General features: G+C 41.8%; 1 protein-coding gene across 9 annotated transcripts in view; it reads right to left on the minus strand.

The window, feature by feature from the left end:
• The window catches only part of Son (SON DNA and RNA binding protein), a 32,996-nt gene extending 11,177 nt beyond the window's left edge, over positions 1 to 21,819 (minus strand). For 7 of the 9 annotated variants that reach the window (XR_007229590.3, XM_048422540.3, XM_048422543.3 and 4 more), the window contains exons 1-7: positions 21,664 to 21,819; positions 21,028 to 21,454; positions 17,164 to 17,330; positions 9,006 to 14,960; positions 7,157 to 7,317; positions 5,085 to 5,231; positions 4,623 to 4,811 (exon numbers count right to left, since the gene is read on the minus strand). Coding sequence is in view for 8 of the 9 variants with exons in the window: in XM_048422540.3 (XP_048278497.3) it covers positions 4,623 to 4,811; positions 5,085 to 5,231; positions 7,157 to 7,317; positions 9,006 to 14,960; positions 17,164 to 17,330; positions 21,028 to 21,104 (6,696 nt within the window). In the remaining variant the exon portion in view is untranslated. Of the gene's footprint in view, positions 1 to 3,724; positions 4,527 to 4,622; positions 4,812 to 5,084; positions 5,232 to 6,091; positions 6,926 to 7,156; positions 7,318 to 9,005; positions 14,961 to 17,163; positions 17,331 to 21,027; positions 21,455 to 21,663 lie in introns of those variants that run through there. The other 2 variants (XM_048422547.3, XM_048422550.3) reach the window with 2 other exon arrangements.
• Between the last annotated feature and the right edge of the window lie 153 nt (positions 21,820 to 21,972).

Below are 21,972 nucleotides of genomic sequence, written 5' to 3' on the forward strand. Positions count from 1 at the left end.
TTTACTGGCCTGCTTACAGTACATTTTTCTTGTAAACTTGATTGAGAAGTAACTAAAATACTCCTTCTAGAGCCCAAAAGAAACTACTTTAAGCCTCAGTATTATTTCATATTAAATACTTCATATTAAATTTATATCTCATTATAAAAAACATGTTTAATATTAACCTTGATATTTAAATAAATGACAACTATTTCCTAATCAACTGCACTTATTTTTTCAAAGGCTTAGCAAATCATTAAGTTTATATAAAAATTCACTTATTTCTATTTTTATGTGAAATATATCAAAAATTGAGGCAATCTAGATTACCTTAGGTTGGGAATATAGCCCAGCTGTAGAGCACTTGCCTAGCATGTACAGAACTATGAGTTTCATCTCTAGCTTAATAAAAGAAGGGAGGGGGTTTAACATCTACAAGAGTTTTATCCAGCTTTTCAAGGTAATTCATATTATATGCTTATCCAGCTTTTCAAGGTAATTCATATTATATGCTAAGACATAAAGGACTAACTAAACTGCAGTCCCGAAAGCATTAATAGTCAAGAATCTGATAAAATGTTACATAGTCTTGTTAAAACGCATAAAATACCATAGGTAGCTGGGCATAGTGGTACCCAGTTTTATTTCCAGCATTTAGGAGGCAGAGGCACATGGATCTGGGTTCAAGGTCAGCCTAGTCTACTAAGAGAGTTCAGGCAAGCCAGAGCTATGTAGAGAGACCCTGTCTTGGGAAAACAACACACACACAGTTAGCACTTGGAATTTGGGAACTTTAGTGGCTAGTGACTGCTACATTGAAAAATGTTTTATTTTCTTAACCAGTCTTTAATGTTGTTCAAAAAATAAGAAATATGAGAAAGATTCCAGGTTTCCCTCTACAAACTAAAGAGATATTTGTAAAGTCTGTAAAGCGACTGATAAATTATTAACATGTCATTTCTTCTATAAAGTAACTGTGGTGGCACTACTCTAGGTACTAGAACAGAAATGCTGAATTCCTTCACCTAAAATAAAGAAAATATACATAGTGTCCTGAATCACAATTCTCACATTTAAAAAAGCCATCATTTCTTTAACTCCTTATCTAGAGCAGACTGCAGCTGCTCTACAGACTGGACATGAGGTCACCACCACAATCATACACAGACATTAAGTTCACTCCTCCCCATTCACTTACTCTCCCTCTGGAAAGCCAAGCAGTTTATAGAAACAACAAAAAACTTAAAAATTTCACAGAATGTCAGTGGCTGATAGAAAAGAGCTTAAGGTGAGTGCGCAGGGCTAAAGTGGATTATTTTCTACACAGGTGACTGCAGGGTATCTCAAAAGGCATGCAGCAAAGTCTAATAACAGCTGAAGAAAAACATCCAACCTAGAAAACATTTACAATACTTAACAAAAATGATAAAAATGAATCAGTTCATATGAAACAGTGTCAACTTCAAAAAGGAAAGGCACATCAACATACAACATCCCTAATTCACTTTTTCATATGAATTATGAATATTATTTTTATTATACAAAATTCTATACCATAATTGAGTTATAAAGGAATTAATATTTTTCTCCTTCTAAGTACTTCAGAGAAATTCGGGGTTCCCAGGCTAAAGATCTAGGGAAAAAGAGTAACTAACAAGGCTCTAATTTACGTCCAGCAATATTGTATTTAATTCAAGGACTGCTTTAACTAAGCCCAGTTATAACTTTCATCCTTTTCTAAGAAGTAAGCTTTGACAAACTTCATATACTTAAGAGTTTCCAATTTCAAGAGAATCTTAGCTACAAGGATGAGACAGGACCCAATACAAACCTAGCACACTGCTTGAGACAAATGAATTAGCAGCGACTATGCTTATCACACCACTTGTGAATGTGTCCTACCTCTAATCTACAATAAGCCTTTGCTGACCTTATTAAAGAACTGTCCTTGGCGACTGCTTTTCTAACATGAGTTTTCCAACTTTCTTTGTTTATAAATCAGATTCATACAAATATCGTGGAAATTCTGTAGTCACTCCTTTCTGAGGATGAAGCTGGCTGGTTTCTGGGAAGGAAGACGATTCTATGGCAGGGGAACACCATCTTGATGAGTTGTTTTCCACACACATGGATTTACGCAGTTTCGTCCATGTCAGCACACTCACGTGCAAGACAGTTGTGGGAGTAGGAATAACAAGGATAATTTAGCCCTTGTGAAGATAAAATTCTGTCATCTTTGCTAAAATGTTTTGTGGTCAAGACTGAAGATCCGTAAACTTCAGTTATACTTATTAAAACAAAAAAGACTGATTTTAAAAAAGATTACCTTGCCACTTAGAAAAAAAATTTTGCATTACTCTTTAAAAAAAATTTTAAAAAACCAAAAGCAAAAACAAAAAACAACATCATTTGGAACTCTACTGAAATCAGGTCAGTGCTCCTCTGGTAGAAAGAACACCAGCTCTACAAATAAAGGAAACTTAGATGGTAACTATTATCAACTTTTCTTAGGTGTCTTTAACATTGCTACAGAAATAGATAGATGAAAGCAAAACAGTCCTAGCCTTCCTAAAGTTTGGGATTCTTTTCATTACTACTGAAATTACCTTCTACCTAGCATCTAGATCTTTGTATAAGTAGCTCAGCTCTCACACTGCACCTTCCCCACAGACTTCTGCTTTATTCATCTGACCAACTGGCAGAGCTTTCCTTCTGTTTCAGTGTTTCTGTCCTCTCTGAACACTGCCCCCTTAATTAGATTCTAACCTTTGATGGGAGACAAGGCTAGAGCATCACTTACAATTTTGAGACTGAAAATGGCAGTCATATATTTTAAATAAACTTTCTCGTTCAAACAGCATAATCAACATGCACTAAGCACTTTCCCCATGACTCAACAGAAGCTAAAACTTATAATCATTTACTCAAAAAAATGTTAGATTTCTACAAAAAGTCTTTGCTACAACGGAGATTCTCTCTGGCTATGTTCTTCCCAACTGTTTAAATAATAATCTGAAATAAACTACTAAAAGCATATATATATCAGGACATCTAATTTTGTACAACCCTCACCTGGTTTATATTCAGCTACTACAAGAAGATTAAATTAGCTGCAGATGTCAGTTAGCGTTCCCTCCTAAGATGTGGAAGTAGCCCGCCCGATTTGGGGATTAGTATATGAGCACTGAACTTGCTTCAACTTAAAGTCCAAACCAGATACCCTTCTCCTCACTGGTGATGTTTTGATTTGATTCAGTTGCTGAACTCTGTGTGACTACAGACCATCACCTTTAACTGTAAATAAGTTATCTACACTGGCCAGTTACGTTCATCAGTATTACTATTTAGAACTGTTCCCATTCAAAATGCCGCAGGTCAAAAAAACACAGTGAAAATGTCGCCTGTGATTATCTCTGGGGAAAAGTACTACATGAAAAAGTTTCTGATTTGAGCTCTATTTACTTTGACTTTATAAACAAGATTTATTTGTAGAATTGGAAGTGTCTACTGGAAAATGTTTATGGCCAATGTAGGGAACCTCAAGTGAAGAGTCGAGGTCTCTCAGACCTACATATCCCAGAACTGCAAGAAAAAGGAGTCCATAAGGGCATCAGGTATCTATGGACGAATGTCAAGGCTTTGGAAACCGAGGGCAAGGTGACGACTGTTAGTCTCTAACTCCCACCTCCCCTAGTCAAGTCTCCACCCTCCCAGATCCCCAAGCGTGATTTTGCACAACAAGTTAAATAAAAGTAAACTGTTTATTAAAAGACACAGCAAAGATACAGATACAGAGATACATACAAAGATACAGATATATATATATTTACATATATATACAGTTTTGCTGTTCTCATGTGCACTGTACTTAGCAGCACATTACTTAATCAGGCGGCATTTTAATGGGGTTGTTTTGACATTTGGCATTGTTACTGCGTCCTTTTGACAAGATACAACTATTGCCTTGAGAGATTTCAATGTGTAAATTTCACTCCTCCAACTTTCAATAGTAGCAAAGAGGGGAAAGAGTAGGGAATGGAGAACCAAGGCTGAACACTAGGTTAAACACAAGAATTCAAAAGGGCTAAGGTAGCACAAGGAAGGGAAAATTATTGAAATCAAAGGCTATCTGAAAACCCAGAGAAATATTAAGAAACCATCACTTAAGGGCAATGGGCTATGTGCCCACGATGTTCACATCAACCTGCAATGACTTTTTCAATCCAGTTCTTGTGTTGAACCTGAGGATCTGCCTTCTCTCCCCTGAATCCCTCCACCCAACATACTTGCTACCACCAAAATCTAGAGCTATAGAGCCTAGAAGCAAAACGGGAAGCTAAATAGTTGTACCTTGGGCTCCCTTCCCACAAGTGCATGGAGGGCCCAATGTTGGGTAGGGATGTGATAACACTTTTCTCTGCAATTCGATGCTTTTCACTTTGTGGCTTCGTTCCACAAAGTGAATTGCATCGAGTTACTGTCAAATGAGAAGCTGCGGGTTGTTTCATCTGTCGTTTAACCCGGCCCTGCCGTTTAACCCGGCCCTAAGAAGAGTGAAACAGAATCCAAATCAGATATAAAATAACAATAAAATGGGAGATTCAGACATAAAAACAAACACACATATTCCTACTACTTACCTCTGAGGGCAAGCTGCTGCTGAAAACATTATCGTCATCCTTGTTTTCTTCACCGTTTTTCTCTACAGGAACCCATTCTCCATAAACACTATCAGCTTCTTTTTTCCGATGCTGAGATCCAGATGACACAGGAAATTCCTTTGTTAATGTTACTTGGCTTTTTGGTGGAGTTGGTTTTGCTGCAGCAATCTAAAATACAGTATTTAATTAGAATGCATTATAACAGATACCATAAATGATTTCAAAAAATCTCAATAAAATCTAAAGGAAACGTTTACTTTTATTTATTTATTTTTTTGCAGTGCCAGGAACTGTACTTAAATCTCACACGTCCTAGGCCCCACACTACCAGAGTCCTACTTTGAGAAGAGCCTTTATCACTATTCATCACAGCATGTACACACTCAGTAGACTAAACCCACAACGATGTCATCAGTCTGCAACCACTTGACTAATACTCACATTCAGATTGAAAAAGATAGGCTTGGGTTCACTGAGTTTAAAGGGATGGTGATAAAAAGGAGGTTCTTCTTCCTCTTCATCCGAAACATGAGGTTTATTCACTATTACATCATCATCTTCTTTACTTTGTGCAATCTGTTTGCATTTCTTTAAAGTAAAAACAAACAAAAGATGAATATTGTTTATACAAAATAACATGTAACTTTTTAAAAAGAATCACATAAGATCAATTTCAAGTAATCAACATTTATGATAGCTTAAAGAACCATAATTTAGCTTACTAGATATATTATTTAAACACACACTGGCTGCTCAGTCAACAACATTTATTGAGCACCTACTATGTGCAGAGCACTGAACTGGGCACTGTCTTAAGAAAAATACAAAAAAAAAAAAAAAAAAAAAAAGGAAAAGAGGAAAGAGAAAAGAAAAAAGAGAAAGAAATAAGTAAAGACATGGTCCCTGCTCCAAAGGAGCTTACAATCTAATACAAGACAAGAGTACATATACAAGAAGTAATTGAAGAACCTTTTTACAGAGCAACACAATAACAAGTGCAAACTGATATAATACAAACAGGGTACATAAGTGCTAAGAGAACAAAGGCTTAAGAGAGAATATTCAGGCAGGGTTTGGGAATCAAAGAATATTTCTTCAAGAATTCTAAGCGCAATTTCCATAGTAAAGAAGAATTGGGAAGGAAAGGAAAGTCATCTTGGTCAGGTGGTGGTGAACAAGTCAGGAGAGACTTGTCAGACGGGGCAAGAGCGCTGACGCTGAAGATGAGACCAACAACAGCAGAACGCTAAGTGTTCAGAGACTTTTAGATTAAAAAGCTTGCATTTGGAAGTAAGCAAGAGGCTTTTTGCTAGGTCTTTCTTTTCTAAGTTATAATTCAAACTATAATGGATCTAAGCAAGGAAACATGAACTTTATAATTCCCAAATGTATGGTAAAAGATTTTAAACATTTGTGGCAGGGTAAATAGTAACATGTCTCTCCATAAATGTTTTTGTAAAATTTATTTAAGGACTGTAACTTAAGAATGGAAAATAAGGCATGATGGAGAGGGTGCAATTGATGCAGTCCAACATATAAAGTCAATTCCTTCCTCAGAAGCAAAAGGAATATATTCCGTTTATAAAAAGGTTAAGAGTAAATTTTAGTAGACCTGTCTATACAAGCAGAACTTGTCACATCTATTATCAATTGAAAATATTACAATAGAATTAAAAAGCTCAATTAGCCAAAAACACAAGAGTGTATCAAGCATGTAACCAATGAGAACAGAGTATGTTGACAGTGGCAGGCTGGCATAAGGCTAGCCAATAACAGGTTTCAGTATATGAAACAGTGTGTTATTCCTGGATCCTAGCAGCAATATTTCAGCGTCTTCCCCCCCACACACACACACACAAAAATATTAAAGTAAAACAAAGCTTCCCCAAAAAGCCTTAATTTTAAAAGATCAATTTTTTAAAAACAAAAATAAGTATATTTAAAATATGTTACTGCCAAAACCCGAACCGCAGGAAGAACTGATAATGGCCGGCCATTATCGCCAATGGCTGGTACCAAACAGCCAAAACCCGAAATGTTGATGCGAAAGAAGTTCCTTTCAGGCAATGGCCAGCTATTCTCATTAATTTCCAAGCTCCGGTGGCAAAAGATCATTTCTGAAGATTGTCTGTGTCTTTGCGTATATGCAGTACACTCTTGGCGATCAGTGAACACGTCGTGAATGGAAACGAAACTGTAGGCGAGCTTCTGCGTGTTGCTCACTCAACACCTCCTCCATTCAAACGAACCGTTCCACTCCTCAGTCAGTTTGGCTTCTAAAACTGGAAAGCAAAAGTAATGGGAAGTAACTTTTTAGCTAGCGGAGCTTAGCCATCCCGGATAATGGCCTGCTAAACAGAGCTTCTGCCGCTGCCACATCTGTATTTCGGGTTTTGGGCACTCGGTGCCAGCCATTATCAGTTCAGCCCACAATTCAGGTTTTGGCACGCTCCAGAAATCAACATCCATGGAATAATCCATTTAAGAATGGAAACAAAGTCTGTCTAGCTTACCTCCGTTAGTTCTTCTATGGTAGCTCCTCCAGACTTTTTAGCAACTTTCTCTTCTATTGTAGGTGGAGGGGCAGGCTTTAGGTTTGGTGGTAAAGGAACACCAGCCTTAGCACACATGGCAGCTGCATTAGCTTTGGCTATTTCAAGTAACTGAGCCTTATCTGTAAGAAAAAAATACAAGAAGCAGTTTTCCTAAACACTGTATGTTTTTGTTCTGTCTAAAGTTATCATAGACAATAAAATTAAAGGCATCAGTATTGTGCCCTAAGTTAGGGCCATAATCAAGGTGAATGGACCCTTGTCAACAATTAACACAATTCTTTGTTTCCAATGCAAATACTACACACAATAGCTTACTATGACTCTGTGATCACCTAGCCATAAATTATAAAAGGCAACATTATTTCCTAGAATTAACATGATCATAAACCATTTTTGTTTTTGTGCTAGGGATGCCGCTTAGTTAAAACGCTTACTGAGCATGTACAGACCCTGTGGTTCAAAGCCCAGTATTACATAAAACTGGTCACAGAAAACTGCAATCAAAAACAAGCACTGGGGAAGTGGAGGCAGTGGTACCAGATGTTCAGGTCAATCTCAACTACATAGTGGGCTACAAGTTAGTCTCTGTCTCTCTCTCAGACAAATCTCATTCTAATCTAACAGTAACTTAGTCTCTTATTAAGTTCCAAGTTCATCTCTTTCAAGAAGCCTTCAACTGAGCAAGAATGAACATTCCTCTCCACTGTGCAAAATGTGCCCCTGCACCATTACTAGGGCAATTACACCTTCTACTCTTTTAAGTTTTGTCCCTTGGTAAAAGTAGTATATTCTAGCAACTTCCTTTAGTAACTTATAATCATTGAGAATTACCTACCGTTCCTCAGTTCTTAGAAAATGAAGTATCAGAAAACTTTTAGTAAACGGAACATCAATTCTGCTGTCTTGTCTTTTCTTTAGACTGCCCTAACCAAAAAATTACCCACCAGGTAAGCATACTTCAGGTTTTAATAAGAAAGAGGTTTTGTTTTTTTGTTTTTGTTTTCTGGTTTTTTGAGACAGGATTTCTCTGTGTAGCCCTGGCTGTCTTGGAACTCACTCTGTAGACCAGGCTGGCCTTGAACTCAGATATCCACTTGCCTCTGCCTCCCAAGTGCAGGGTTTAAAGGTATGTGCCACCTCTACACAGCTAGAAAACATTTATTTTTAAAGACAACAGAATATAATTAGTGATAATCACTTCATTAAATAAACTGCATCATTCATCCAGCTCACTCTCAGACAAAATTTCCTAAATTCAATAACCTGTCACAGTACACAGAATAATCTTTCCATTTAACAATCCTAGGTTGCCATTTTAAGATATGATAGCTAAAGTCTGGCATGGTGGCTCAGCCTGTAATCCCAGTCAACAGGAGCTTGAGGAGAACACAGCCACTTTGGGCTGGCTACATAGTAAATTCCATGCCAACATGCACTACAGACAAAGACCCTGTCTCAAAAAAAAAAAAAGGAAAAAAGAAAAAAAAGAACAAATGAAAAGTTTCAAATTCTGCTTATTTGCAAAGCCATGTGCTGAAATATATCCAGCACACAACAATCAACCTGAGTTATAACAAGGCTTCTCAAGCTACTACTCTTTCAATTAAGGTGAAATAACAAGTCCAGGTACATTACAGCTCTGCACACTGCCCACAGCAGGTCTTTTTACCTTTCAACTTCCCCTTCATTCTCTAAACACAACTGAGTGATTATCTAAACCAACACGCCCAAAATACCCTTTTTGACTCAAGATTATAAATCAAGCTTAACTCATATCTATTACTCATATATATAATATATGACTTACCCAAATCTGTTAGACGTTTGGGTGATCTGCCTCTTTCAGAAGACCTGGATCTTTTACGACGAAGGGGAGATCTACTAAACCTTCTTCTCAAAGGTGTTCTTGATCGCCTCAATCTGACTGGTGATATACTGAAGCTTCGTCTTCTTACCACAGACCTTGATCTTCTCCTGCGGCTGGGGGTGCGGCTTCTTCGGCTAGGGGTACGACTCCTGCGGCTGGGGGTGCGGCTCCTGCGGCTGGGGGTGCGGCTCCTTCGGCTGGGGGTTCGGCTCCTGCGGCTGGGAGTGCGGCTTCTTCTTGGGGAAATGCTGAAACTCCTCCTTCTACCAACAGATCTAGACCTTCTCCGACGACTAGGAGTGTGACTCCGACTGCGACGACTTGGAGTTCGACTCCGAGCCCGAACTGTTTTGCGGTTGTCCCGGGAACTTGATCTTTTCCTTTTCCTTTCCCTGGACTTGGACCTGTGCTTTGGAGATCTTTTGCGTTTCTCTTTTGATACAGACCGTCTTCCTCTAGACTTAGATCTTGATCTGCTACTCCTCCTCCTGCGTCTTGAACGCGATCGTGAACGTGTTTGAGAACGATGAGACTTGGACTTAGATGACCTCTTCCTTGCTCTAGAACGAGACTCACTGGTACGCTTGCGTGACTTATGTTCAGATGACTTGGAGCGCTTACTCCGAGACCTTAATGAAGAGTCCCTTTTCTTTTCTTTTTCACCTTTGTCACGATTCTTATTTTTCTTGCTTTTTTCATGTGTGTCCTTAACTTTGACAAAAATTTCATAGTCATCCTTCTCCTCTGAAGATGACTCTGAGGCTCTTTCTGGTATACTAATTACAACTGGACTGGCAGCCAATCTGTCCCGTTCAACTTCACTTGCAAGTAAAGGTCCTTCTATGCCAGCTCTAAGGCTTGTAAGACGTTCCATGTCCTTAGGAAGTAATGGTCTCACTAAGTCAGCTTCGTTAATCTCATCAATGCTGGCAGGATATCCTGAATCAGGAACTATTTCTTTATTGGGAGGAGGTACTTCTTTATCGTCACTGCTTTCTTTAGGGCTAAGAGCAACTGCTACTGTCTGGTCACTCTCTTTTATGGGCAATGAGTCTTCTGTATCCTTACAAACAAGATTTGCTGATGGTAAATCAAGATGAATGTCCTTAGCAGGCAAAGGTCCCTCTATGTCAGCTTCACTGCCACCACTAGGGCTGGTGGAAATTACCATGTCATGTTCAGTATCTTGAGTGGTTAAAGATACATCGCCATCATATTTACTATCTAAACTGGGAACAGATGCTGTAACAAATTCTAACCCTTTACTAGTTCCCATTGTATCTGGTTCCAGAGCTAGTTGAGAAGATAGGCTTCTTCCTGCATCAGCTTCACTGACAGCAGGACAGGTATCCAATTCTGTGACTTCCTTAGCCTCAACAGGCATGATTTTCTCTTCACTTGCTTCACCAGCAGGACCAATGACGGCGGAACACACTGTATCATCTTTAGCAATTAAATGACTGTTTATAGTAAGGTCTATATTTCTGTCATATTCATTTTCATACAAGTCACTTTTCAAGTGCCCTCCATCATGTGGCTCTTCACCTGGATGCAACAGAATCTCCTGCATGCCAACCTCTGGACCAAAACTCTGATCACCAGAAAGTAAATTCCTTTCTTTTATAACATGTGATGAAAAAGCATTGGACTCCACTATTGGTGGTGAAGGCTCTAAAGCCATCTCTGGTGATATTACTTGACTATGCTCTGAAACTGTGACAGCAGGTTCTGAAATGGCCACAGTAGGTTCCTGGACAGGAACACATGGTTCTGAAACAACCATAACAGGTTGAACAACTGATACTGCTGGTTCCAAGATAGGCACAGAAGGCTCCAGGGAAGAAACACCTGACCCTGCAGTTGTAGCATGCTCTGGGTCAGCCAAAGCTGGAACCTCTGGGACAGCCACCGGAGGTTCTAAGACAGGCATGGAGGAAAGTTCTGGAGCAGTCATAGCAGAAGGGTCTGGGGCAGTCACAGCAGGAGGTTCTGAGACAGCCACAGTGGGGGTTTCTGGAACAACCATAATGGAAAGTTCTTGGTTGGCCACAGCAGGAAGTTCTGGGACGACAACAGCAGGAGATTCTGGGGTAGTCATAGTGGGAGGTGCTGGGACAGCCATGGACGGAAGCTCCAGACTGCTCTCTGCTGGCTGTGAAATAGTTACTGCTGGCTCTAGAAGAGACATAGATACCTCTGAAATAGCGTGTCCTGATGGTCTCATGGAATCATATGTTTCCGATGTCTCCGACATAACAGAAGGCTCTGATCGCACAGTTTGTTCAGCTGATATGGTAGCCTCAGAAACCATGTAAGTCACTGGTCTCTCTGTAACCATTTCATGTTCTGCTACAACAGCAGACTCAACTGGTGTTGATATGACTGAAGACTCTGGTTCCTGTGTAGCTTCTGGAACAGTCATAATAGCCTCTGATGCTAACATTGAAGTCTCAGATTCTGATACTGAATAATTAGCAGGTACTGCCAAAGGCTCTGAAATCTCACTTTGACTCACAGGAGGCTCAGGCTGTGATACAGATTCTTCAGTAGGTAATGTCACCTCTGTAGACCAAGTATTCTCAGCTGTTAATACCGACTGTTCACCGGATAATGCCGGACCCTCTGGTGGTTCCTCAGGAGGCAATGGTGGCGTCATTGGTGGTTCCTCAGGTGGTAATGGTGGCATTGTTGGGGGCTCTTCAGGAGGCAAAGGAGGCACCATATATGCCTCCGTATAGGAATCAGTGTAAGAATCAGTATAAGAATCAGCTGCCATAGACATCATTGATCGATCAGTGTAAGATGACATCATAGATCGGTCAGCTGCAGAGTACGATGACATCATAGATCGGTCAGCTGCAGAGTACGATGACATCATGGAACGGTCGGCACCCATGGACATCATAGATCGATCAGCCATAGGGGACATCATGGAACGTTCGTAAGCTGACATCATAGAGCGTTCATAAGCTGACATCATAGAGCGCTCAGCCATAGGTGACATCATGGAGCGCTCATAAGCTGACATCATGGAGCGCTCATAGGCTGACATCATAGAGCGCTCAGCCATGGGGGACATCATGGAGCGTTCGTAAGACATCATAGAGCGCTCATAAGATGACATCATGGAACGTTCTGCAGCATAGGACATCATCATAGAACGTCTAGATGCTAACATCAAGGGTCTGGGTGCTAATCTGTATGGCCTAGGTGCTATTCTATACGACCTGGGTGCTATTCTGTATGGTCTGGGTGACATCCTATAGGGATCAGGAGTTAGTCTGTAGGGATCATGGCCTAACCTATAGGGGTCCTGTCCTAACCTGTAAGCATCATGCCCTAACCTATAGGGGTCATGACCCAACCTATAGGGATCCTGAGCTAATCTATAAGGATCCTGAGCTAACCTATAAGGATCAGGAGATTTTGAACCCATCATAGCAGAATCTTGAGTACTAGATGCTAACATTTGGGCATCCATAGTACCAGATGCTAACATCTGAGCATCCATGGTGCCAGAAGCTAGCATTTGAGAATCCATAGCACCAGATGCTAACATTTGGGAGTCCATGGAACTGGTTGCTAACATCTGGGAGTCCATACTGCTGGTTGCTAACATCTGGGAGTCCATACTGCTGGTCGCTAACATCTGGGAGTCCATGGAGCTGGTTGCTAACATCTGGGAGTCCATACTGCTGGTTGCTAACATCTGGGAGTCCATGGAGCTCGTTGCTAACATCTGGGAGTCCATGGAACTGGTTGCTAACATCTGGGAGTCCATACTGCTGGTTGCTAACATCTGGGAGTCCATGGAGCTCGTTGCTAACATCTGGGAGTCCATTGTGCTAGAGGCTAACATCTGGGAGTCCATGGTGCTAGATGCTAACATCTGCGAATCCATGGTATTAGATGCTAGCATCTGAGAATCCATAGTGTTGGATGCTAGCATTTGGGAGTCCATGGTGTTGGATGCTAACATATGGGTATCCATGGTGTTAGAAGCTAACATATGGGATTCTTGGGCCATCAAGGGATCCACTCCTACTGTTACAGAAGTCTCCCCCACCAATGTAGAAGGCAGCTCCTGTGCTACCGTATTATAGGATTCCAGCGCTGTCGTCGATGGCACCTCCAGAGACTGCGACACGGTCATCGTTGACAGCTCCGATGTTGTCACCACAGACTGAACAGAGATCTCCAGCGCCACAGTTGCCACGGGCTGCCCAGGCAACTCTGGCGCTCCAGGCTGCCCTGGTAACTCCAGCACCCCTGTTGCCAGGGGCTGCCCCAAAAGCTCCAGTGCTCCAGCTGCCCCAGACTGCCCTGAGAACTCCAGTGCCCCAGTTGCCATGAGCTGCCCAGGCAACTCCAGTGCCCCAGTTGCCACAGGCTGCCCTGACAACTCCAGTGCCCTAGTTGCCGAAGGCAGCCCTGACAACTCTGGCACCCCAGTCACTGAAGGCTGCCCAGACAACTCCAGAGCTGTGGTTGCCACTGGTTGTCCTGGCAACTCCAGCACCATCGCCTCCGGCTGCCCCAGCAACCCTGTTGCTGTTGTCACCTCAGGATGCCCAGGATGTTCCACCGTTGTCATCGCCACGGGCTGCTCGAACTCTGTCGTCGTCACAGGCTGTTCGGTCAACTCCATTGCTACTGTTACTGCAGGCTGCCCTGTCAATTCTACTGCCGCTGACACTGCAGGCACCCCTGGCAACTCCTGTGCCATCACAGGCGGCTCTGGTACCTCCTGTGGTGGCTCCAACCCCACGGATGGTGCTGGAGGCCCTGGCAATTCCTGCAACAACTGTGGCACTGGTGTCACAGAGGGCCCCGGCAACTCAGGCACTACTGTCGCAGGGGGCCCTGGCAACTCAGGCACTGGGGTGGAAAGGGGCCCTGACAACTCTGCCACCGGGGTGGCAGAGGGCCCAGGCAACTCCAGCACTGGAGTCACAGGGGGCCCCTGCAACTCCAGCATGGAGGTCGCAGGTGGCCCCGGCAACTCCAGGGCTGAGGCCACCGACGACTCCTGCAGCTCCACCGCTGTGGTCTTAGGCAGCTCCACTGACTCCTGAGGTCTTGTCATGGATGAATCTGCGATCTCCGATGGTGCTTCTACAGGCTGCTCTGGCAATCTTAGTGCATCAGTTGTAGATGACTCTGGAAAATCCATTGTTGATGGGCTTGGTTCAGGGTGCACCTCAGTAGGTATCTCTGATACTATCATGAGGGTTTCTGGTGGCTCAAGCACTTTTGCTATGGGAAGCTCTACCAGTGTGGTCTTTGATATCTCTGGAGGCGTAGTCTCCAAAGATTTCAGCACAGACTTCTGATACTCCACTGACATTGTCACAACGGGCTCAGGTGACTTCAGCACTGGTGTTGACATAGGCACTGATGCTGCTGCAAAGGAATCCAGACTCTTGGTCGTTGAGGGTTCCATCGTAACTGACACAGGCTGCTCAGGCTGCTCTGAGATTACTGATGTAGATCCAACATACCGTTCTGCAGTTTTTGTAGGAGGCTTCAGAGTCTCTAAAACGTGCGACTCCTGAACCTCCACTGATCCTACTGGAGGTTCTAGCACTAAAGGGGTTTCACGGGCCTCAGATAAGCCAAATACTCTTACAGGATGTTCCAGTGCCATTGCTGAAGGTTCAGAATCAAACTTTAAAAAGGAATCAGATTCTAGATCAACATTCCCGTCATGATGAGATTTCAACTTGGACTCAGTTTCTTCTGGTTGCTTTTTATATTTTTTTTCCTTTTCTTTCTTCTTTTTCTTCTTTTTGTTTTTGTGCTTTTTATGCTTCTTTGACTTTTTGGTAGGAACTTCATCAGTAGGATCTGTTTGTACAGATACACATCTACTTTTTCTGGAGGTCTCCTTCAAGTCTGAAAGTAATGAAAACTTGTGAGTCATTCCCCAATGTAGATTCATACAAATTGCCACTATTTTCATTTACATGTAGAAATCACTATATAATTAATCATACTGTAAATAAAAATTTACAAAATAACCTATTATCTCTTGACCAATAAGCCTGAAGGCTGCCATTTCTCCAGGATTTATAAAACTAAAATCTTCAAGATAAATTCTTGTTCTAACACAAAAACCTATTTAGAAGGAAATTATGTTTTAAGGCAGGACATAGTTCCAGGTCAGAGTATTTGCTTAGCATGTGCAGAGCCCTGGTTTCAATTTTCACCCTGGTGGGGGAGGATGGAACAGTATTTCACTAAAATCTAAGGTTAATTTTTCTTTCCCTCAGGGTCAATGAGACAGCTCAGTGTGTAAAAATGTTTGCAGGCAAGCCTGATGGCCCATATGGTAGAAGAAAACCAACTCCACAAATTAAGTGATTTCCACAAATAAGACAGTCCGTATACACACACATACACACATGCACGTGTGTGTATACATGGATAGCTACCCAGAAATACACAATATTTTGAAAATCATTCTTTTCTTAGGTTGGGTATGACAGCGCATGCCTTTATTATCAACATTCTGTAGATAGAAGCTGGCAGGTCTCTGTGAGTTCAAGGTCAGCTTGGTTTACAAAACTCTAGGCCAGTCAGAATTACAAAGTGAGACCCTGTCTCAAAAAAACAATCCCCGCCCCCCCCAGCTTTGTTCTCAAATTATAGAAGTTTTTACAACTATGTCAATGAGTTTACTTCATATTTAATTTCAATTCCTATTAAAGATAAAAAACCTCCAATTACAGAAATACTAAGACTAATGTCCAAAGATAAAAATGCTCTCATTCAAATAACTTCTAATAACATTTTATTAGCCATAACTTATACAAGAAGTGATATAGCACCTGCTCATCTAAAAATTTGACAAATCTTAAGAAAATGTTAGTCAAATATACCAGGGATTCCTACCACCGAAGGAAAAAATACCAACACCAGACACCATATCAAAAAAAAAAATCAATTATTTTCTATTGCTTATTTTACATAAGCATAAAATCGTAGTTTTTACCTAAACAAACAAGATTGTCAAGACTATCTATGATCTAAGCAAGACTTGCTATTATGTCTTATCAGAGAGAACCATACCACACTCTAATTCCTATACTTTTGTGGTTAATCACAAATTCTTTGTTTTATTTATTCTTATTTTATTGGTGTTTTGTCTGTATATATATCTGTGAGAAGGAGTAGGACCCTGGAGTTACAGACAGTTGTGAGCTGCCACATGGGTGTTGGGAATTGAACCCAGGACCTCTGGAAGAACAGTCATTGCTCTAAACACTCAGCCACCTCTCCAGCCCCAAATTCTTCATTTTTAAGCACCCATTATTTAAATCAGTTCCAAAAAGGAAATACTATGCAATGACTGTTTCAACTTGCTTTGTACAAACAAGTCAACTTCTTTTTTGTTTTGTTTTTCGAGACATGATTTCTCTGTGTACCCTTGCCTGTCCTTCTGCATAGCAGGCTAGCCTTGAACTCAGATCAGCCTGCCTCTGCCTCCCAAGTGTTGGGATCACCACCCACCTGGCACAACTCAACTTCTAAGCATGTGATTTAAAACAAAATCTGGTTGTCTTAAAAACCACTAAAAATTTAGTTCAGGCTCTAGCACCTTACAAAATTGACACTTGGGGGATAGAACTATGTGTTTAAGAGATTGCACTGCTCCTGCAAAGGATTCCGATCAGTTCTCAGCAGCCACTTGGCGGCTCACAGCTGTCTGAACTCCAATTACATAGGCTCTAATACCCTCTCCTCTTGCCTTCCTCAGGCACCAGTCTCACACACAAGCTACATATCCAGCATTCATACACGCAAAACAAAAATAAGACAACAAAAGCTACATTAAAAAGAGCTGCTATTAATACAATCCTTCAAAGACACACATTAAAAAAAATCCTGCCATTTAGTCACAAAAAAAAACTTGAATTAAATAGATATTAAAAACCTTATTTTGTCAGTAAATCAAGGAAGTGCTCCTGTGCTCATGTTTGAATATAACTGTTTTCAAAGGAGGAATTCAAGACACTATACAAAAATTAACCTAAAGACAGTCCTGTGGATATTCAAAATTTTTAAAAGACTTTTGACACAGTTATCCTCAACTTACCTGTTTTATATCGTAGTTCTGTGTCTAAGACCCCAGAAAGGACTTCCTCTATCTTCTGCACTATTTCTTCATTTGGGAGACTCCTTGCAGAGGCAGCCGGGTCACCTGTCTGGCTTCCTTCAATGGGTGCATTTGTTTCACCATTCAGCTGGCCTTCACTCCTTCCGCTTGACAAGAAAAATTTTCAATCTTCATTAATACTTGAATCACACCATGATAAGTAATTCAACATTAATAACCTAATTAACATAACCTTACATTACATTACATTGCCCACACATCTCAGTGTTCTGGTTCATGTTTGCCTTTAGTAATTCTTCCTTAACACTATACACTCAGATGGAGTGCTTTTATTTTTACACAAAGTTTTCACAATTGTGATAGACAAATTCCTTAAAATCTGATTTCGAAGGGAGTTTAAAAAAAAATAAACTTAAAGTTTTTAGTTAACTAAGGTTTGGGGAAGGGGGTGGAAAAACAGTGCTTTGTTTTTTATTTTTCAAAACAAGAATTTCTCTGTATAACAGTTCTAACTGTCCTGGAACTAGTTTTTGTAGAACAGGCTGGCCTTGAACTCACAGAGATCTGCCTGCCTCTGCCTCCTGAGTGTTGGGATTAAAGGTGTGCACCACCACTGCCTGGCTCCAGTTACCTAATATTAATGATCCAATACACAAGGAAAAATAGATGATCCAACATTATGGTAGAAAGCGTGGCCACAAGAGACACACCCCTATGCACTAATCACAACCAGTCAAGGCAGAAACTGGGTAAAGGTCTTGTAGCCTATCCTCAACTTCAGACTTCGAGTGAAATGCCTTTAAATTTAAAAAGAAAATTGCATCTAGAAATTTATACCTATTAAAAATTCTGTACCTAAACAATTTCTGAAATTCAAGAAGTTTACAGAGAACAAGTTTATACTAACAGTAAAATGGTAAATGGCTCAACCTATTTTCAGATCACGGGGCCAAAAAAATATTACTATAGATAAAACAAGGTCATTCAAGTAAACATTTTTTTTACTATGTTTGTGTAAACTTGCAAAATTAATTCATTCAGTTTCAAATATAGTTTTACTAACTTAATATACACACATAAAACAACCACCTGCCAACAATTTCATTAAAGGAACAAAAGACTTTAGTAAGGAATGACTGGTTTTCTAACACAATAAACCTTGCTAGTCTAATAAAAAAAAACATTTATAAGTACTAACAAGTGCTATTTTTTTGTTATTGTTTTTAAGACTCACTATGTAGCCCTGGTCTTGCCCACCTCTGTCTAACTGTAGGAACTGAGGGTATGCACCACACCTGACCTGCCACGTATTTTTAAAAAAATTCTATAATTTTAATAAAACTCAACAATAACAGTCCTGATTGTAACTAAAAATGGAAGAAATATATCTTTATACAATAAATGTTTTTTTAACCACCTAAACGTTAGATGGTTACTTATCTATACTGATGAATATATAAGCATTTGGAGGAAAAATAGCTTACTGAAGTGGCAAAGCAAAAAGAAAATGTCTTAGACTGATCATGTCCTAAAGCATGCTGTTTTTCTAATGCTCACTGCAGACTTTATAAAACAATTACTTTACACCTTTTCTGAGCATTTATACATACTTATCTTGTTTGTTATTTTTTTGAAGGCTGGGTCTTCTATCCTGTCTGGCCTGGGACTCACTAGTTTGGACCAATTCACAAGGATCTTTCTGACTCTGCCTCTACAGCACTAGGATTAAAGGGCTGTGCATGGTGACAACTCAGCCATTGAGTCAGAGCAAGGTGGGTCTGTTGGAAAAGGTCACTCCACCTAAAATTCATTGTTTTTCAAGACAGGGTTTCTCTGTATAGCTGCCCTAGAACTAGCTCTGTAGACCAGGATGGCCTCAAACTGAGAGATCTACCTGCCTCTGCCTCCCAAGTGCTGGGATTAAAGGTGTGCGCCACTATGGCCCAGGCAATTTCTTCTGAAAGCTACCTGCATGTTAATTACATTTATGAAACGCAATTAGAATTTCAAACCACTTTGCTCCCCAACAACGTGTCCCAAAAGGAATTTACATAGTTATGAAAAATGTTCGTATCATATTATCAAGGCTTCAAAGGACGTATGTCTAAAACACACAAGACAAAATAATCACATTAAGAGATGTGTAGTGGGGGGTGGCACACACCTTTAATCCCAGCACTTGGGAGCAGAGGCAGGTGAATCCCTGTAAATTCAAAGCCATCCTGATCTACAGAATGAGTTCTGGATCAGCCAGACCTACATAGTAAGACCCTCAAAACAGCAAGAAGTTTCCAGGAAAAGTATATTCCCTTAGTTTATGTTTCAACTCATTAAAAAACAAAAAACAAAATAAACAAAAAAAAACACAACAATGGAAAAAAAACCTTGCCTATGCCTCAAAATGTAAAAAAAAAAGCAACAAAGTGGGGATATATACATATGCATATGTATACACGCATAAACTATATATATATATATTCCTATTTTTAAAAAAAAGCCAGGCAATGGTGGCACACATCTTTAATGCCAGCACTTAGGAGGCAGAGGCAAGTGAATCTCTGAGTTCAGGGCCAGCCTGGTCTACATGGCAAGTTCCAGGACAGTCGTCTACACAGAGAAACCCAAACAAACAAACAAACAAAATCCAGGAACGTGGTCGTAGCTCAAGCCTGTGATCCCACCCATCACTTGGGAGGTGATGAGTGGGAGGCCAGTTCCAACTACATGACAAGGCTGGAAGCAGTGACATTCGAGCCTGTCCACAAGAAAGAGAAAAAAACGAAAAAAATTATATCACAACATGAAAAAAATGAAAATACCAGCAATAAAATAACCCTATATGCACCAATAACCCTAGCTAATTTGGGGATATAATTTACAACTGCTTATCAGTTGATTTTCTAATTCACATATTCCTGTTCTCAACTTACACCACTCCTAAGAACATTTTTAACTCGGGACATTCACTTTTCAAAATTTCTTTCTTACGGTATTTTAAAGAAATGGTTATCTTATACAAAAGAAACTACTAAATGAAAGCCATTTAACAAAACCAGGACTCTTTTCCGGTGTAAACAACTTCGGGAATTTCTTACACTTTGAAATTTTGGGAACCAAGGCTAATCTCTGAAGTCTACTAGCATCGAAAACAGCTCGATGTTCTTCAAATCTGTCCACATACTCCACCTCCTACTTAATAAAATTAAGCAATCACTAGTTTCAAAGCCCCCCTTCCATCGCTCTGTCGAGTATTTTCTCATGTGTCTTATACTGAACTGAGATGTTTTAGTTTACAACTCTTAAAAGAGTGCTATCCGATCCAAAGCACAGAGCACTAACTGGGGCCCGAATAGTCTAATAAATTGACTACGGTCGCCAAACGATCTGAAGCGTACAATAATAAAGAAGTTTTAAGATTACCCAAGGAGCGGCCGTTAGAGACCCTTTCCGGCCGTAGACACCGGCCGGCGAAATGCGCGGAGGCGGGGAGGGGGAGGGGAAAGGCGGCGGCGGAGGAGGAGCTGGGGAAGGAACTAGGCCCGTCCCTGGTGAACACTGGGCCTCCGAGTAGCTGAAGGGTAGGGGGTGTCTAACCCAAAGAAAGGTGGACGTCTGAACTCGAAGAAAGAAATGGCGTGTGAGAACACCGCGGGAGGGGCGATCTTCCCCGAAAGGAATGAACGGAAGATCGGGGGGATGGCCCGGAAAATGGATCCCAGGCCCAGGCGGGGCCGTAGCGGGGCCTGAGCCGAGAAACGACAGCGTCTCCGGGAAAGAGGCCACGGGAGGATGGACGAGGCCCTAACAGCCTGCGAGGACCAGAAAAGTCTGGGGAGAGTTTACCTGGAAAGCTCCTGTTGTATTTCCCGGAATTTACTGACCACGAAAGACCTAAAAACCTGCTCGATGTCGGCCGCCATGGCGTCCGCTCCGTTCTCTCAACTCCTCCTCGCTAGTCCTCCAGGCTCCCAGCATGCATCGAGAGGAGGCGCAGCGGCCAATTCCTTTTATCCCTTTCCTTATTGGCTGGCAGGGGAGCGTCCGGCCGCGCACGCTCCACCCACGAGCCAATCAGCGAGCACGGCCCCGCTCTCCTCCGCTGTTTCTGAGCCGCTGGGGTAGAGGTGCTGACGTTTGCGCCGCGCACGAATTAGTCCGCCATGTTAGTGTTTGACGCAGGCGCCATTACAGGAGAAGTCGCTCCCGAGACGACCGTGCCAGCTTCAGCAGTTGGTCCCCTCAGCCCGCGGGGACTTTTCTTAGAGGCTCCCTGTAGCGAGTAAATGCCCGAGATTAGAGGCCACAAAGACAGGGAACCAAAACAATAAAACAAGGAAGGGCGGGTGTCGGCACGGAGCTTTAACGCGTTTGGTGCAAGCGCCAAGTTTACTTTGGTCGAGAAGACGCGCACGAGAAAGGAATACTTATCCCGAGACCCACTGGGGAGCGTCTAGGGACAGTGCCCGGGTTCCTCGTTACCTCCTAGACCCGGCCTCACGGACTGTTTAGCAAAGGCCGGGGCGTCAGCGAGCTGCGTTCTAAGCAGGGCGCCCTGGGGCTCGTCCGGAGCCCGGCCCCGCCGTCCGCCCCGGCGCCCGGCTAGCAGCAGCCACGAGTAGGCGGCCGGGGCTCCGTCCCCAGAGCAGGAGGCCCCGGAGGAGACCTGGCGACCTTACGTGGCACCCCCTGACAAATTTCAGTCAGAAGCGTGGTACCGGGGACGGTAAAGCCGGCGGGGCAGCGGGCTCGGACCGCACCCTAGGGCGGGAGGAACCCCGCGGATGCCTC

This window comes from Myodes glareolus, chromosome 2, assembly GCF_982192425.1.
Source record: "Myodes glareolus chromosome 2, mMyoGla1.1, whole genome shotgun sequence".
In the NCBI taxonomy this organism is placed as follows: Eukaryota; Metazoa; Chordata; class Mammalia; order Rodentia; family Cricetidae; genus Myodes; species Myodes glareolus.